General features: G+C 40.3%; 1 protein-coding gene across 2 annotated transcripts in view; it reads left to right on the forward strand.

Moving 5' to 3' along the window:
• The window catches only part of ELOVL7 (ELOVL fatty acid elongase 7), a 68,875-nt gene that overhangs the window by 29,528 nt on the left and 19,718 nt on the right, over positions 1–19,629 (forward strand). For both annotated transcript variants that reach the window (XM_060761527.2, XM_060761528.2), the window contains exon 2: positions 17,863–17,959. In XM_060761527.2, coding sequence (XP_060617510.1) covers positions 17,896–17,959 — 64 coding nt within the window. In that variant the 5' untranslated portion in view covers positions 17,863–17,895. The remainder of the gene's footprint in view (positions 1–17,862; positions 17,960–19,629) is intronic.

Genomic DNA, 19,629 nt, shown 5'->3' on the forward strand with positions numbered 1-19,629 from the left:
ATGAAGTCCAAAACATCTAACATCCTGTCCACCCTTTTTGTAGGGAGCACTTTTAATTGCACTAGTGTACTATAATCTCTAAATGAGAGCCAGTTTGATGGGTTAGCTATTGTGCAATTGAACCAGGACTCAGGAGACCAGACCCAAATACCGCACAGCCAAGGAAACCCATTGGATCACCTTGGCTAAGTCACACTTTCCCACCCTCAAGGGAACAATAGCAAAACCTCCTCTTGAAAAATCTTGCTAAGAAAACCCCATTATAGGCTCATATTAAAAAGGTATGGTTAAAGGTTTCCCCTTGACATTAAGCCTAGTCATGTCTGACTCTGGGGGTGTTGCTTATCTCCATTTCTAAGCTGAAGAGGAGGCATTGTTCATAAACACCACCAAGGTCATGTGACCAGCATGACTGCATGAAGCGCCGTTACCTTCCTACCAAGGGGGCACCTATTGATCTACTCTCATTTGCATGTTTTTGAACTGCTAGGTTGGCAGAAGCTGGACTAACAGCGGGAGCTCACCTCACTCCCCGGATTTGAACCACCAACCTTTCAGTCAGCGAGTTCAGCAGCTCAGTTTAACCTGCTGCCCAACCAGGGGCTTGTTCATGTTAGGATGGTGCTAAGTCAGATTTATTTGTCGTGTCAGGACAACCAGTCAAATTATATTACATTTCTAACAGAACAAAGCAAACAAACAGACAAAATACAAAATTTGTGAGTTTGGTAGTTGATTAAATGTCCTTTGACCAGTATCTGGCCACTTGGAGTGCTTTTGGTGTTGCTGCAAGAAGGTCCTCCATTGTGCATGTGGCAGGGCTCAGGTTGCATTGCAGCAGGTGGTCAGTGGTTTGCTCCTCTCTACACTCGCATGTCGAGGATTCCACTTTGTAGCCCCATTTCTGAAGGTTGGCTCTGCATCTCGTGGTGCCAGAGCGCAGTCTGTTCAGCACCTTCCAAGTCGCCCAGTCCTCTGTGTGCCCAGCGGGGGAGTCTCTCATTTGGTATCAGCCATTGGTTGAGGTTCTGGGTTTGAGCCTGCCACTTTTAGACTCTCGCTTGCTGAGGTGTTCCAGCGAGTGTCTCTGTAGATCTTAGAAAACTATTTCTAGATTTAAGTCGCTGAAGTGCTGGCTGATACCCAAACAGGGGATGAGCTGAAGCTGTCTCTGCCTTGGTCCTTTCACTATTGGCTGCTACTTCCCGGCGGATGTCAGGTGGTGCAATACCGGCTAAGCAATGTAATTTCTCCAGTGGTGTAGGGTGCAGACACCCAGTGATAATGCGGCATGTCTCATTAAGAGCCACATCCACTGTTTTAGTGTGGTGAGATGTGTTACACACTGGGCATGCATACTCAGCAGCAGAGTAGCACAGCGCAAGGACAGATGTCTTCACTGTATCTGGTTGTGATCCCCAGTAATGGCTAAGTCAGAAATGAACATAAGAAACAGAACAACTATAAAAGTCTCCTCCCTATGCAAAATTGAAATTGTGGCACAGCCATTTTGTAGGATCGCTATTCTCACATGGCTATAAGAAGGGGATTTTTATTTTTATTATTGTTATTTTAAAAAACTATCTCAGGGAAGAAGAATCAATCTTAGGTGCATAAGAAGAGGGCTGAATCAGTAAGATGGAAAAAAAGCAGGAGGGAGAACTTTGGGTGCTAAGAAGGGATCTGTCTGTACTTACCCATTTATTTATATATATAGGCATTTACTGGCTGCGTATATTAAAATACCTGAATGAGAAGTCTGGTTTCATTGGAAAAGCTTTTTACTCTGAGATAGTTTCTATATTGTCCTTATATCTCTCTGTAAACTTTCTTATCTATGTGTACCAGATTATTTGGATCTTGTATTTTGGCATGTCACTGACACTCCATCGGTGCGCGTGTTTCCCTTGCCTGCTTAGAAGTGTGTGTATATGAAGGGAAGAAAAAGAAACTGGAATCTTGTCTCAAGACTAAGGGCTTTCCTCTGCCTGCTTAGGAGGGTGTATATGAACGGAATGAAGGACTGGGAATCTAAAGGCGCATCTACACTGTAGAATTAATGCAGTTTGATATCACTAACTGCTATGGCTCAATGAAATTGAATTTTGAGGTTTATAGTTTGAAATGTTCTTGAGTCTAATCCTACTAAAGAGTTATGGGGCCTCACCAAACTACAACTCCCCTGATACCGTAGCACTGAGTCATGGCAGTTAAAGTGGTGTCAGACTGCATTAATTCTACAGTGTAAATCCCCTTGGGATTTATGTGTTCCTGGAAGGGGTTTCATCTGCTTGCTTAGGTGAGAGTGAGCATTCGTTGTCTTATCACTGGTAAGAGATATTTCTCTTCTTTGGAAAGAGTGAGAGCTGTTGCTTTGTAGTCTATTTGTAATGTCTTAGTGGTAAGTTGAGTGAAATCACTAAGTTTGTGGCTATGTCAGCTCTGTTGAAATGTGTCCTCTGGTCTCCTATTGGTTCCCAATGGAAGTGGTCCCCTATTTGCGTCAGTCTAAATTCACATCCTATGTCCAAGAACATAGCCATATTGTAAACCCAGAGAAGCATCTCTGTATTGCAGTCCAGTGACAGCTACACCGGGATGCCTAATTCTGTAGTTTTTTCCCCTCTATGTTCCTCATATTATGATACCTTTTAAAGAGCTGGTGGTACAATGTCACCAGCATGTATATACAAAGAATCATAGGATCATAGAGTTGGAAGAGACCTCGAGAGCCATCCAGTCCAACCCCTGCCAAGAAGCAGAAAATAGCATACAGCACACCCCTGACAGATGGCCATCCAGCCTCTGTTTAAAAGCCTCCAAAGAAGGAGCCTCCATCACACTCCAGGACAGAGTGGTCCACTGCTGAACAGCTCTCACCATTAGGAAATTCTTCCTAATGTTCAGGGGAATGTGCTTTCCTGTAGTTTGAAGCCACTGTTCCACGTCCTATTCTCCAGGCAGCAGGAAACAAGCTCGTTCCCTCCTCCCTATGACCTCCCCTCACATATTTATACATAGTTATCATGTCTCCTCTCAGCCTTTTCTTCTGAAAGCTAAACATGCCCAGCTCTTTAAGCCGCTCCTCATAGGGCTTGTTCTCGAGACCCTTGATCATTTTTAAAATATATTTTATTGGTTTTCTTAGAATACATCAATGCCTTCAATACTCTTGTATTCCATACTCAATTCATTACACCCTTGATCATTTTAGTCGCCCTTCTCTGGACACATTCCAGCTTGTCAACATCTCCCTTCAATTGCGGTGCCCGGAATTGGACACAGTATTCCAAGGCTGAAACTGTTCTTTAAAAAATTGCCGTAACACACACTAAAGAATGAAAAGACTCTAATTCATCTGTATGTGTATTGGATTCATATCAGTGTAGGTTTCCCTGTCATAAAAACCACACGTATAAATGTCAACAATAAGTGCAAGTATGTGATGGCTTTTTTAAAGTTTAAAGCAAATAATACATTGCTCACGATCTTTTATACTTGTTACGCATGTTGCTAGGTGATGGGATTGACTCTAAAACCTCATTTGCAAAATGTTGAGCAACTTTATAACAGTATTTCTCCTTCTTTCCCTTAACTGAACTTCCCTTTTTTTCTGATAACCTGAAGGAAGCTCTGGGGATTTTCTAGTCAAAGTGGGTAATTATTAAGTTCAATTTTGTGTGTAAGGAAAAGAAACCCTCTTTTATCCTCCTCTGCTTCTGGAGACTTGGGTTGTATTCTTATTCACCTTGCTTTAGGCAGTAAGTTTTGTACCATTTCTTTGGGTTGTGAATTGAATTTTAATTGTGCCCCCCCCCCCCCAAAGAGTAGGTTTTCTTTTCAGATATAACTTTATTTATCCACAGAGAGCTTGAACTCCTTAAACACTACCTAATTCTAAGCCTATGCTTCCATTTATTTATTTATTTATTTACTACATTTATATACTGCCCCTTCAGCCCACAGGCAACTCAGGGTAGTTTACAGTCAAAGACATAAAATACATTCAAAACAGTTAATTTAAATATAAAACCAAATCAATATCAATAAAAAAACACTTAGACCTACTTAGATTTATAATTTAGGGAAAGGCATTAAGAATTCTGCATCAAAGTGCTCATTCTTGTTTGCTTCCAAGATGTTTCCAACTTACAGGGATCCTAAGACAACCCTGTCATGGGATATATTTTTTTTGCAAGATGTGTTTAGAACGTTGCTTTCATCTGAAGCTGAGATGATGTGACTTGTCCGCAGTGACCTAGTGGGTTTCAATGGCAGACTGGGGATTCAAACCCTCGTCTCCCTAAGTCATAGTCCAGCACTCAGGCCACTATAGCAGGTTGACTCTAGCAATGACAAACCCAGAGATTCTATAGAATGCAGCTATATCAATTAAAGTGGAATAATTGGGTATCTAAAAGAGTCCCTGATGTATTGTATTGCACTACTGCAAAAAGGACCAGGAAGGAGGGAGTACAGAACAAATAAACTGATATCCTAAAGTAAGGGTGACCAAAGTCTGACTCCAACAGTGCTTACAACTCCTGAAATCAATTGTTGAGTTGCTTGGATCTTCCTTTTTGGCTCCTTCTACACTGCCATATAAAAAAAGTATTATCTGGCAGTGTAGACTCATATAATCCAGTTCAAAGCAGATAATTTGGATTATATTGCAGTGTAGAAGGGGTCTTTGTGGACCTAAAGGTGGATTAATTACTTCTCCTGAAATCCTCCAGAAATGGCATTGATTTTGTCCCATTGCACTGTGTAACTTTTATTAGAAGTTCTTTAAAAGTGGATCTCCATCCACTTCTGCTTGTATGGGGCTCATTTATTAAAGATTACAAAAAAAAAAAGCTCACTCCATATATGTGGCAGAGCATTAAATACTTGTTTCATGGGCTGATTATTGAATTGCTCTGTGAACCCTGCAGGTGACTGCTCGTGGAAAATGAATTGTTAATGCAAAACTTTCAGCACAGGCTATTGACCTATGCAACTAGAATGAGCAACTAGAACTAGAATGAATTTGCAACCCATTTGGGTTGCAAATTCAACTTGCTACACATCTTCCTGCTGCAGGGGTTGTTGATGGCCCAAGCTTTTGCTCTTGCTTCTGCTTTACCCAAACCTTTCTCCTAAAAAAATGCCCACCTATAATGTAATGTTCACCTAGCCAGACATCATTTGGGAACATCTCTTGCTTCAAAGTGCAGAGTATGAAAAGAATCTGCTCAGGGGATGGATGGGAGAGTCCAGTAAAGATAAGTTGGGTATTCTGTTGTTTAAATGGGAAGTGGAAAGCCCTGACTAACTGGCATAACAACATGACTGTCTATACTCACAGATGGTACAAGTTTTTGAGGTTTGTTGTGTGTGGGCGGTAGAGGAGGTGCAGGCCTGCAAGATTTCCAACAGAAGTGCTAGCTGATTGGATACTAGTTTTCTATTAGCATATTTCAAACTTGCACCTTGTTTTCCCAGGTTTAAACTTGAAAGGCCACATGTCCTAGTGAATACATTTTAAATAGGGTTTCTCAGAGACTTGCAGAGACATACAGACTTACAAATTAAGCCTGTGTGTTTATCTCACAATCAGTCACATCTCTGAAGCTTGGTAAATGAATGATACATTGGCAAGGAATACCACATGGTATTGCTTAAATCCTTTTGTTCATTATGACTAGAGTAGACCCTTTGAATCACTGGGATTTGTGTAAGATTCCATCTTCAACAGTTGACTGAACAAGTCTGCTGTAGTTAGGATTACCCAACAACCTATCCAACAACCTATGATAAAGAGAAGCTAAACCGTTGCTAATTAATTGTGGTTTCATTTCAACCATTTCTCATGCAATATTCCTGCTTCTTGGCAGGGGGTTGGACTGGATGGCCCATGAGGTCTCTTCCAACTCTTTGATTCTATGATTCTACATAGTTGCTGGTGGACATGAAGTCTAGTGTTGTTGTTGTACTTGCTCTACTAGTGGACTTCCTGTCAGCATTTGACTCACCTGGAACCCATTCTTCTGGACTTTCATGTCCAATCTCATCATCCAAAGAGGAAGGATGAGGGGTAACATCTGGAAATGGAGTGATTTTTTTTAAAAAAATAGTTAATTGAATGGAAAAGTGATATTGAGAGACTAACCTATTTGAAAAAGTTGTCAATTCTTTGGGAGTCCCAGAAGCCTCGACTGAGGATTCGATTCTATTATTAGATCTGGGATACGAATCATTCATCTCATTAAATATTGTTGGACTTTAGTTTCCACAGAAGACCTAGCCAGCATAGTCTATAGCAGTGGTTCTCAACCTGGGGTCCCCAGATGTGTTTTGCCTTCAACTCCCAGAAATCCTAACAGCTGATAAACTGGCTGGGATTTCCGGGAGTTGTAGGCCAAAAACATCTGGGGACCCCAGGTTGAGAACCACTGGTCTATAGAAAGACATGTTGAGAGCTGTGGTCCAACAGTCATACACACTCCACCTCTGCACTAGATGAATGTGATATCCTGAGTCAGCCCAAGACACTTTGCTGGTTTAGACAGCAGACGTGGTGGCATTCATCTTCCTATTCTATGTCCAAAATCTGAACATGCTAATGCAAGCATGGGCAAACTTTGGCCATCCGGAAGGGGTCTAAGGCTATTAGGAATTGTGAGAGATGAAGTCCAAAACACCCGGAGGGCCAAAGTTTGCCCATGCCTGTGCTAATGAGTTGTTTCAGGGGGAAAGGGCCATTTATAATGTGCTGGACATTTGTGTGTGTGCATGTGGTTTTAAAAATTTTGTTTAACTGTTTTTAATTGTATGGTAGTTTTATTGCTTTTAAACCTTTTATGTATTTCTTTTAGCCATATTTAAGCCACCTTGAATTATAAACTGGAAAAAGGCAGGATATAAATAAAACAATTCACAACAGCTCTTGCACCTTGCTTTAACACTGATAAGAAGGAAAACATCTACAGGGAGCTCATGTTCCACTGTTACCTTGTTCCACCTAATTGTAGGGCTTCCAATGAAAGGTATGTCTAATCTAGTCCAATATTCTGTTCTTACATGCTAGCAGAAGCCTTTTAGATGAATACAAGGGAGAGATGGAGGCCGGATATGAGCAGCACTATGACAGTCTGTACCCCCCAGGGCATCCCAGGCACTCCATCTCTCCCTTGTTCTCACCTGTGCATCCCAGGCACTCTGTGGCCAGTTAGTGCCCATTCAAGGCAGATACACACTCACACCCTCTGGTTGCTGTTGTATAGCTGAGCAAAGTCACTGCCCTTTTGCAACATACTGGAATATATTACCAAAAGACTTCTGTCCAACATTTCTGTAAGATACCATACAGATAGAAGATTACTATAATTAATCATATTCCTGATTATTGCGGTTTGTTTTAACTATAGCAGAGAATAATAATAATAATTAATGCAAAGACTGTTCTAAGAATCACTAGCAGTGTGAGAGGGAAGTTTAGCATCATTATTTTCTTGGAGGACCAGCTGAATTTGGCATCAGTTGCTCCGTGAACTTACTTGATTCTTAAGTTATCTGATGTGAGGAATTGGCAGTTTCTTTCCCATTATGTTTAGAATTGGCACTAGATTTGTGTCCATTGAATGCAGCTGTTTCTTTTGTGGAGACTTGTTGTGTATTGGCAGTCAGTAGCTCAAGGACAAGCACCACAGACTACCATTTTGAGTAGCATTGGCTTATGAAAGCCTGAAATTTAGTATCGGCTGCCAACTTTTTAATAAACACACAGATAGCTGCTGCTTGGGAGGAGATGCCTACATTTTTGGTGGGTTGGTTCAATATGGCTTCTGTGTAGAATTTGCAGATTGGTTCTGGAATGGTACTCATGGTTCTTTGATTCTGGTGGATCTGGAAGTTGTTCTGTAACTAATCTATACTGTGCACAAGAGAGAGAAAATCTGTGTGGTGTCATGGATAGAGAGGGACTTGACTGTGAAATTCGGAGTCTCAAAAACATTTAGACAGATCTAATTTTTTAATATTAAAAGGCTGACTTGGCAATTTCAGAAATTTCCACTTTTTGCTAGAGGTATAAGTTTTGAAATTATTACTTAATTTTTGTACATATGTGAAAAATAGGTGTATTACTGCACATAACTTTTATATGAGCCATTTCAGAATACTACATTTTTCCACTCTTCCTGAACAATTGCCACCCTTTCCATTCCTTGAAATGCTTCATACCTTCCCTGTCTGAATCATCAGAGGTCCAGAGGTCATAGTTGATGATGTGAGAGCTTAATCTTTGCTGTCAGTTTTTAAAGTGACAGAGTATACATACTTTTAAAAATAGCTGAATCTAGTTGCTTTCTTATTGCTCCCTACTTTATAGAGATACCCAAATCCTCATTAGTTTTCATAAGTAAAGAGCTGATCTAGAAACAGGATCACCATCCAGGGATTTCCAGATTCCTCAAGAAATACTTGGCTCACCTATATGATATGATTTCTTTTGCCTTTACAGATACTTCCTCAAAATCCAAATTCCTTAATTCCCATTCACTCCCAGGTCACTTCCTGTACTTTGTCATTTGTAGGTTTTCTTACATGCTGATTGAACCACATATTCTTCACCTGCTCACGCTTTCTTGCATTTGTCTTTCCTTTCTTTGTTGTTTATGACTACATGCTCCTTAGGTTATAAACTTGCCCTTTTATAATTTGTAAGTTGCATTGTCCGCTCTGGTAGTGTGTAAAAACCGTCAGATTTTAGGATTGCAGACAATCTGTATTGTTAGCTGAATTTGTCAGAATTATTTCTTTTCTGTGTTCAGATCCAGATATTTTAAGAAGTTGTAATGTTTGTTTATGCAGCTCAGTGTGGTTTCAGCTCCATTTTCTGAAATTTTGGGGACTAGAGAGCACTTAAGGGATGTCCTGAATTGTCAGTCGCAACACTAAAGAGAAAGTAACGGAGTTGTTATGTGCTGCCAAGTCAGTTTTAGGTTATAGTGACCTAATGAATGAGAAACCTCTAAGTCAGAGATGTATTAACTGCCCTGCTCAGGCCTTGCAGACTCAGGGCTGTGGCTTTCTGGTTGAGTCAATCTACTTATGGTACAGCTGCCTTCTTTTTCTATTGCCTTAAGCTTTACTAAATATCATTGCCTTGTCTAATGATTCATGTTATATTATGATGTCCAAAGTATAATAACCGCACAGTAGTAATTTTAGCTTCTAATGAGACTGCAGGCTTGATTTGCTCTTGAACGTTTGTGCTGTGTGAAAAGCCCCATTTTTGCCACTGCTATCTAGTTTGTTTTCCCCTACAAAAGTCTGATAGTTCTTGTGGCATAGCGGTTGTAGCATAATAGATAATGCCTTGTGATGTCAAAATTGGAAATTCAAGCAGTAATGCTGAAATGTGAAAAAGTAATTATTGGAATCCTTGTTCATAATTTTAATGCTTAGTAAGAAATATTTTATTTGAAGTCCATACTTTCAAGCTTTCTGTTGCAGGATGAAAGGCTGAAGAGCAGCATTTATGAATCCGTGCTGAATGTTCACTCTGATAACCCTCAACTAGCTATTTGAGTTATGAATTATAAGAACCATAGCAGGGAATGGTCATTGAGTATTGGACTAGGATCTTGAAGACCAGGGCTTAAATCCTTGTTTGACAATGGAAAACCAGTGGTTCAGCCTTGGAGGAAGGCAAAGGCAAACTGGCAAAACACATATACAAATCTTGCCAAGAACAATTTTTGCCAAGAAAACCCAGTGATAGGTCTGCCTTAAGACTGCCGTAAGTTGGAAACAACTTGAAGGTACACTAGACCACCACCAAAGTCCAGGATGTTGGACGGCACCCCATCAAGGAAGAATAATAGAATCATAGAGTTGGAAGAGACCTCTTGGGCTATCCAGTCCAACCCCCTGCCAGGAAGCAGGAAAATTGTATTCAAAGCACCCTCAACTGATGGCCATCCAGCCTCCAAAGAAGGAGCCTCCACCACGCTCCAGGGCAGAGAGTTTCACTGCTGAACAGCTCTCACAGTTCAGGAAGTTCTTCCTAATATTCAGATGGAATCTCCTTTCTTGTAGTTTGAAGCCATTGTTCCGTGTCCTAGTCTCTAGGGCAGCAGAAAACAAGCTTGCTCCCTCATCCTTATGACTTCCTCTCATGTATTTATACATGGCTATCATGTCTCCTCTCAGCCTTCTCTTCTTCAGGCTAAACATGCCCAGCTCTTGAAACCGCTCCTCATAGGGCTTGTTCTCCAGACCCTTGATCATCTTAGTTGCCCTGCTTTAGACTACTTTAGTATTCAGAAGCTGTACACACTTCAGCACAAATAGGGGATAGTTGTGTAAATATGTATCAGGAGCCAATTGCCATCCTGATTTCCTTCCTGTCTATTACTAAGTTCCTGTATGTATGGTTTGTGTGACTTGTTTGAGATATAGCTGCCTCTGCTGTAATGAATTCTAGGGAAATTCTGATTTTTCTTATGAAAATCCCTAGGAAATTATCTGGTTTGTAGTACATATATTTGGATTGTAAATTAGATTTTTTTTAAAGGAGCATGACCGAAATCATCCCAGAGACACTATCCATGCAACCAAAGGTGCTTTGGCATTTGGGGAAGGGGTCAATTACGTGGATTATCTGCAGTCTTTAAAGGACTTGTTAAACTCATGGCTGGTTTTCTTTCTTCTGCTGACACAGTTTCAAAGTTTGCTTTCTTTCTTTCTGGGAAGAAATGTTTGAGTGTTGCTAGGCAATTGCCTCTTTTCATTTTAGTTTGGCTACCGTTTGCTTTGCAAAAATTGGCATTGCTCATTTTTGCCATTAGCTGTGTGACTAAAACTGGGTGTTTGGTGGGGGGGGGGGGGGGAGTGGAGAGAAGTGGAGAAACTGCCTTGTTTCTTTGGCATTTATCTGGAAGTAGGAAAAGTTGATTTTGTTTTCCAGAACTGACTTTAGCACAACTCTGTTTGTGTTGCTCTCAGCCCGGGGTAAGATAGCTGAGCCTGCTTTTAAAAACATCTAATTGAAAATAAAATAAAACTTCAAAGCCTAATGGCTTTATGAATGCTCAAGATGGTAAGATGTTCCTGTCTTGTTTACAGAGTGATTTTCTTATTCCTCACCAGTTCTTTTCAGTCACTTAGTGAAGTTTGTGCCCAGCTTAATTGTACAGCCAATTTATGGCTGCTGAGCTGCCAAGAAAAGGCAGGTTCTTTTCAAAACTGCACTGAGGTTAAACAAGTCCAGTGTTGTAGAACTTAGCTCAAAGAGTCAGTCTTTGGGCTGCAAATTTATATCCACTTTCCTAGGAATAAACCCCATTGAATTCACTACAACTTGTTCCCAAGTTAGTCAGCACTGTCAGGCTGCATTTCTATACAGTTGTATGCATGTCTGTTCAGAAATAAGGCACAATGAATACAGTAGGATTTTTTCTGAATAGATGATTGAGTAGTAACATGATATCCCCTAATCTATTTTATCTGTTAATCTGGCTTCCTTCCGTTAGCCTGAAGTATTGTACATTTATGCTGTGCCCCAGTTTATCCTTACATGAACACTTTGAGATAGATAAGAATGAGAGAGAACCAAGGTTGCCCATTAAGTTTAGTAGTGCATTACTGTCATAGAACTGTTATCAGTTATTCTGTGCCATATCTGCTTTGATAGTTACAGTCTGATAACAATGGAGAACATTTCATACATTTTGGCCATTGCTTTTCAGTGGTGAGATGCATGCAAAGGCACATACATACACCTTTAAGAAGGAGTGAGCATGAATGGCTATCATGTTTTATATGTCTGCCCAGCTATCATGTGAAGCATAGGTCTGGGTATACATGTTTTCCTCCATGAAGAGTTGCACACTATGTCTTTCCCTCAGTAAACAACGGTCCTAGTCTCTGTCCCTTTGGGTCATTTCTACAATCATCCCTTGGGCATAACGGATTGGCAAAATATATTCTGCCATAGTTGGGTTTTTTTTTCATCACAAGAGCTAACTTTATTACTATGAGGACAATTAGAGGAATGAAACAAAACCCTTTTCTTTTGTGCCAGAAGTTAATTTGATTAGATAGAACAAATATAGCTGCATGTATTACGTAGATGCTACATTAATACCATTTTACTGCTAATCTACTCAATACAGTTCAGTTAGAATAATGATTTACAATTTAATAGACGCAATACAATGGGATAGCAGAGGGAAGAGATAAAATAAGCAAAATGCCTATACCAAGACTACTGAAAGACCATTTGGATACCAAGCCAGCTTTTGAATTATATGCAACATATATACATTCATGTTTCATAACATGCATGCATAAACTTGCATTATATATATATATATATATATCTCATAATTTCAAGGGCAAGATGGATGGATGGCATCCTTGAAGTGACTGGATTGAACTTGAAGGAGTTGGGGGTGGTGACGGCTGACAGGGAGCTCTGGCGTGGGCTGGTCCATGACGTCACGAAGAGTCGGAAACAACTGAACAAATGAGCAACAACAACACATTTCATAATTGTTGTTGTATGGCTTCAAGTAATGTCTGAATTATGGCAACTCTAAGAAGATCCTGACACAGTGTGTCCTTGGCTAGATTTATTCATAGGGGATTTGCAATTATTTTCCTCTGAGATTGAGAGAGTGTGACTTGCACAAGTTGACCTGGTGAGATTTCATGACAAAATGGGGATCCAAACCTTGGTCTGTAGAGCCACAGTCCAATTCTCAAAGCACTACTAACATTTGTTAAGTGAAATAATGAATAAAGATTGATTTTTTTTTAAAAGAGGAGGGACACTGTCTTAAATGATGAAATGTTGTCCCCATTCAAATTAAGGTGTACATAATTGGAGCCAATAATTTCTGTCTGAAGGAGTTACTACTTCCTGCAAAAGCCAGAATGTTTTGGGTCCAGTGAAAGAATGAGGAAAGATCTGAAATAACTTCTCACCCCAAGGGTAAATTCTTACTTGTAGAAATCTGCATGCTTAACTCCCTGTTTCCAAGTTATTCCAAAACATGCTGAATTGCACAGTGGGTTTGGATGTTCCTGAGAAGCAGCATACTTCTGAACACTTGAAATTGCTATATAAAAGCTGCTCACCATGCCATCTTAATTATAGCAAATAATCACAGAACAAGGAGCTGTGAAGTTGTGATGCTCATTAATTACAGAAAGAAGAGCCACGATTTGATGTAACGGACAAATTTTCCTTCTTATAAATGGCTTGACCAGTTCTTGCCACATCACAGATTTGTTTTAAAACCCTCCATTAAAATTTGTCCTTGCTGGCTCGGCAGCTGAGGGAATTTGCACTGAAAGTGCTGTTTTGGGAAGCTCATTGTATTAAACTGGAAGCAAAATTAGCAGGACAAGTCAACTGATGGAAAACATTACTTTAGAGTTTGTTTGTTTTTTTACTGTGGGTGTTGGAAGCCTGGACAAACAGGCTGGCCAGCTGCCCCCCCCCCCCCAAAGCTAGGAAGAATCTGGGAAGTGGGGCCATGTGGGTAGAGTTTAGGAAGGTCAGGCCATTTGTTAGTTTGATTACAATCCTGGATCAAAACAAAGGTCAGGAAGTAAACTCAGTATCATACAGTGAAAAATACCATCAAGAAACAGAAGGAACTATTAAGTACATGAATGAAAACAAAAAGCAAAGTAAAGTAATATGGAGGCAGGTGCTGTTTATCTTGCCTGTTATAGCCAAGCACACATGGAGCTACAGTAGGATTGGCTAGAGTAGCATCCCATTCTTTCCCAGATCAGAATTTTTTTTGGTTGTTTACTGCAGACATGCAGCTGCCACTTAATACCATGTCTGTGTTCTTTACCCAGCCCTTTTACTGTCAATTGCTAAAACACATTGAGGACAAGGCAGAAAAAGGGAACTGAGCAAGTATTAAAAGGAGCTTTGTTATTTGAGGTATGCTTGTATTGGTGTTATTAAAACCATGCAGAATCCTGAGTTTCGGAAGATTACTTCTCAAAGAAACTTTCTAAAGTAAGATATAAAATATAATATTAATCCTTTAGTATTTTTAAGTGGAGGAATAGATCGTCGAAGGTTTTTATGGCCGGAATCACTGGGTTGCTCTGAGTTTTCCAGGCTGTATGGCCATGTTCTCTCCTGACGTTTCACTCACATCTAAACTTCACATCCTCTGAGGATGCCTGCCATAGATGTGGGCAAAACACCAGGAGAGAATGCTTCTGGAACATGGCAATACAGTCTGGAAAACTCACAGTGACCTGGAGGAATAGATTGTTTGTTTCTCAAAATCCTTTATGTTAAAGTGTTGTGTAAACAGAAGAACAAATGTATAATTACAATGTGAAGTTGCAATAATGATGGTGGTGGTGAAGATGCCACAGAGAATTAAAGCTAGAGGGAGACACGTTAATAAAACCTTTAACAAATAGGGCCCTAGAAAGAAGAATGACACTAGAAGAGCCCAACATTTAGAGACACCCTGAAGTGAAATTAACACATCTTATGGAAAGCATCACATCTTCCACTTTCTGCAGTAACTTTCCATCTGTGAGGGTGGATTTGCTGCTTGGGATGTGTTCAAACAAGCAATCCTGTTAGTGTTTCTGGAGCTGTTACCTGGCAATAGTAAGAGTCCCAGCAATACATCCTTTGCATAATTCATTTAGACATGAAAGGAGTTTGGAAACAGGGCTAGAGCCAGTTTATATGCGATATGGTTTCTTAGAACAGTTTTGCAACCTTTGGATGCCAAATGCTTTGAGGTTTAACCCCCTAAACACTGATTCTTGACTATGTTGGCAGAGAATTCTACAAGTATCCATCTCATCCAACCCATGCCATGCAGGAATATACTACCAGAAGATATAGCTGAAGTCCAAAACATTGGGAGGGTCCAGAGTTCAGAAACCTTGTGTTAGAGCAGTGTTTCTAAAACTCTAGTCTTCCAGGTACTTGGACTCCATAACCAGGAGACCTCCACTGCATTGTCCAAAGATCAAGGATTATGGGAACTGGAAGACCAGAGTTTGGGAAAAACTAGGTAACAAGGAAACATGACAAAAGTAGCAATGCAGTAATTAATTCTGCTTCTGTTAAGAGTGGAAGCTCATGCCTTTTCTTCTGAAGCAGTCGCATGACAAGCTTTCATTTACAGTAATGTTGGTGATGGTTGAGATACTACACCTTGGACAGCCCTGAGCAGCTCAAACTATTAGGAAGAACCTCCTGACTGTGAGAGCCGTTCAGCAGTGGAACTCTCTGCCCCGGAGTGTGGTGGAGGCTCCTTCTTTGGAAGCTTTTAAACAGAGGCTGGATGGCCATCTGTCAGGGGTGCTTTGAATGCAATATTCCTATATCTAGGCAGGGGGTTGGACTGGATGGCCCATGAGGGCTCTTCCAACCCGATGATTCTGTGATTCTATGATTGTATGACTCTGCTACCATCAAGAAGGCTGATTTGTATCTTGTCTAGATTTTATGCGTGTTACAATGAAGCCAACTAACTCTAGCTATCAGAGAGATAGTTATTGTATTCCCAGTGTGGAGTGATTCTCAACCATGCTAGGCAAATCTTTACAATTATAAGAGATTTTGGGAGGGGTGCCAATTGTATTTGTCAGAGCCAAATGTACAGTTGAGGTAATCTAATTTTATGACTGATTTGTAGCCAAAATAGTTGTTATTGAGGGATGAGCCCTCGGAGACATTTGACTGAGTGATCAGGTGTGGCTCCAAACATTGTTGCTTGTTTTGCAAGAAAGTTTCTTCTTAGGAAGCAGGTCAATTATCATCCCTTTATTTGGTTACTACGTTGTGAATTCTGCTTTATGCCTTTCACTGTCTTGAAGCTTCATCTAAGTAAGCAGTTCTGAGTTCCCTTTGGGGCGAGAGAGAGCAGAATAAAAATATAATAAATAAATAAATAAATAAATAAATTTTATCATGTCAGAAGTAAATGAAGGGTACAGTTACAATGTATTTAAAAACACAAAGTTTAAAAACTTGGCATTATGCTAAATGTCCTTTGACCAGAAGCTGGCTACTTGGGAGTGCCTCTGGTGTCGCTGTGAGAAGGTCCTCCATTATTCATGTGGCAGGACTCAGGTTGCCTTGTAATCAGTGGTCTGTGGTTTGCTCTTCTCCGCGGACGCCACTTTGTAGCCCCATTTCTTAAGGTTAACTCTGCATCTCGTGGTGCCAGATCACAGCCTGTTCAGCGTATTCCAGGTTGCCTAATCTTCTGTGTGCCCAGGAGGGAGTCTCTGATTTAGTATCAGCCACTGATCGAGGTTCTGGGTTTTAGCCTGCCACTTTTGGACTCTTGCTTGCTGAGGTGTTCCTGCGAGTATCTCAGTAGATCTTAGGAAGCTATTTCTTGATTTAAGTCGTTGGCATGCTGGCTGATATCCAGAGGATGGGATGGAGACATCAATGCCTTGGTCCTTTCATTACAGGCTGCTACTTCCTGACGGATGTCAGGTGGTGCATTACCAGCTAAACAGTATATTTTATCCAGTGGTGTTGGGTGTGTTAATGCGGAATGTCTCATTAAGAGCCACATCCGCTGTTTTAACGTGGAGAGATGTATGTGGAAACATGAGAGAAGCCTCCCCACATGATTGTAACACATCCGGGCGTTCCCTGGCCAATGTCTTTGTAGACAGCTGATTCTCTCATACCAGAAGTGACTTGCAGCGTGCAACCAACCAACCAACCAACTAAACAATGAATAAATAAATAAGCTGGGCATAATCTTGCCTATATAAGAACAATAACAATAAATTGTATTTGTTACATGCCTTTCCTAATGACTCAAGATGGGGTACAACATAGCTAAAAACATAGATAAAACAGGATATCATTAACATATATAATAAAACATATAACAAATATTAAGCAGCAGTACTAATAAACTGGAAATGTATAATTCATAGTTGTAAGGTTGACTGGGTAGGCCTGTCAGAAGAGATAAGTCTTTAATTGTGTCTTAAATTTTGACAACTCATTTAGCTGTCAAATCTTTTTCAGCAGGCCATTCCACAGTCTTGGTGCACTAATGAAAAGGTCCTCAGGGTGATGGTTGCCAGTTGTGTTCTGGCTGGTTGATGTAAACATCTCACAGAGGACTTCACTGTATGGGGCAGATTATACGGGAGAAGACGGTCCCATAGATAAGCTGGATCGAAATCATGTAGGGCTTTAAAGATTATAGCCAACACTTTGTACAGTACTTTGCCTGAAAAGTAGCTGGCAACCAGTGGAATGATTTTTAGCATAGATGCAATATGTTTATTTCCACATGTACTCTTTATGCCCCTAGAATTTTTCTTCTGGTATGTTAGCCTGCCATGGAAAGAACAAGATCCTTTAAACTTCAGTTGTGAACTTTGGGCACACTAAGTAGGGATAGGCAGGCATGGGCAAACTTTGGCCCTCCAGGTGTTTTGGACTTCAATTCCCACAATTCCTAACAACCGATAAACTAACTGGGATTTCTGGGAGTTGAAATCAAAAACACCTGGAGGGCCAAAGTTTGCCCATGCCTGGGATAGAACCACTTATTTGAGCAGGGCTTATATCTGGGCAAGTCTGTTCTGGTTTTGATGTTTGCATTCCAAGGCATACAAAGATGAAAATATAAATGTGGCAGCATTTCATAACTTGTGATGAACTGCATGGAATAGAAAATATGATCAGTAAACATTTGCAAACCATAATGATAATCTAGGGCTCTACAGCTAACTTGCTTCCATGTAATGATTACTCTGACAATTTTGAGAATATCACTACATCCTCTCTCCTTTGCAGATTTTAATGTTGTATTCTGTTTATTTTTATTTCAGGAAGAATCCTAAATCCTACTTAGCACTGTGAAAATGGCACTTAACAATCTGACTTTGAAAGCTGCATCACTTTACGATGAATGGATTAAAAATGCCGGTGAGTCTTCCTTGATCCCTGGTAATGTCTGCAAATGGCAATTCTTTCCCTGTATGGAGAAGTGCATTAACATGCTTACATAAAATTGAACTGCAGATCTCTCTGTTGTAGCGGACTGAGGGACACTAAAGCTTGTTTGGATTGGTGTGAGGATAATAAGAAGGTAACATTTCATGTGTGGAACCCATTTGGGTGCTACTGGGAAAATCTTAAGCACACAATACAAAATGAACAATAGATTGCCATAAACATTAGGTTGTAATGAATTACATCAAAATAAGCTGGTGTAGCTACACTTACTAGTACGTCCTGAACAGCAAAACATGTTTTGTCAGTTTACTTCTTTTACAATTTGCAATGCATATTTGTATCTCAACAAAGGATATAATTTGAAATATTTAAAGTATTAATACATAAGTCTGTGTTGCCAACAAGAGTTTGAAAACTAACAAACCCACCCTGTACTTTGCAGTTTTGCTGGAAATACAGAAAAGAATGTTAGCAGATGAATTATGCATCAACACCATTTCTATCTACATTTAGCAACTCAGCATAATGTATACAAATAAGAGAATTTTGATTGTTATTATTATTTGAAAGACAACATGATTAGTACACACCAAACAAGATCACTATGTTGGCTGTTCTATAGGATCACACGTTGGACCCTACCCAAGTGTCTAGGACTTTATTATTATTATTATTATTATTATTATTAATCATGATGTTTATCTATACCCCACTTTTTCTCTCCACAGTGAGTCTCAAAACAGCTTACATTAAAAGCATTTCAATACAATTTAAAATGTTCAAATATGGAAAATTAAAACAGAATTCAATATCATTGGTATTAAAAAAAATAGTTAAAATCATTTAAAATATATTCAAAGTTAAAAACCACAGCAACCCCTGACTTGTTTGTGAAATCCTTCATCTTTAAAAGCCTGTCTGAATAAAAAAGGTTTTAGCCTGCTGCCGGAAGTATTGCAGGGATGGGGGCATTGTAGCTTCCTTGGGGAAAAGGGAGTTCCAGAGTTGAGGGGCAGCCACCGCGAAGGCCCTCTCTCTCATTCCCACCAATTTTGCTTGAGATGGAGGTGGGACTGAGAGAAGGGCCTCTTCTGAAGATCTCAGGGCCCAGGCAGGTTTGCGTGGACCTGAGCTGTCTAGGGCTTTAAAGGTCATAACTAACATTTTGAATTGTGGCCAATGGAGTTGCTGCAACAGGGGGGTTGTCCACTCCTTGTAGCCAGCCCCAGTTGGCAACCTGGATGCAGCTCTCTGAACCAGCTGAAGTCTCCGAGCACTCTTCAGAGGCAGCCCTACATACAGTAATTCAGACGGGATGTAACTAAGGCATGTACCACCATCACCAGATTTGGCTTCTCGGAACGGGTCCAATGGTCACTCAAGTTTTAATTGTGCAAAGGCCCTCCCAGCCACTGCAGATGAACCTAGGACTCCAGGTTCAGCGCCAGGTCCAGAATACTTGGGAGCATTAGCTGTGGACAGATGATATAAGTCATCTTAATCATGACCCACCACATAAGATCTTGAAGCAAAAGGCTAAGCAGAATAATGTGAGCATGGTGTAGCTGTTATAGATTGGAAATGGATCTGGAAAACTTTGGAAACATCTACTGCAGAATTAATGCAGTTTGACATCATTT

The sequence above is a fragment of the Anolis sagrei genome, chromosome 2 (assembly GCF_037176765.1).
Source record: "Anolis sagrei isolate rAnoSag1 chromosome 2, rAnoSag1.mat, whole genome shotgun sequence".
Taxonomy (NCBI): Eukaryota; Metazoa; Chordata; class Lepidosauria; order Squamata; family Dactyloidae; genus Anolis; species Anolis sagrei.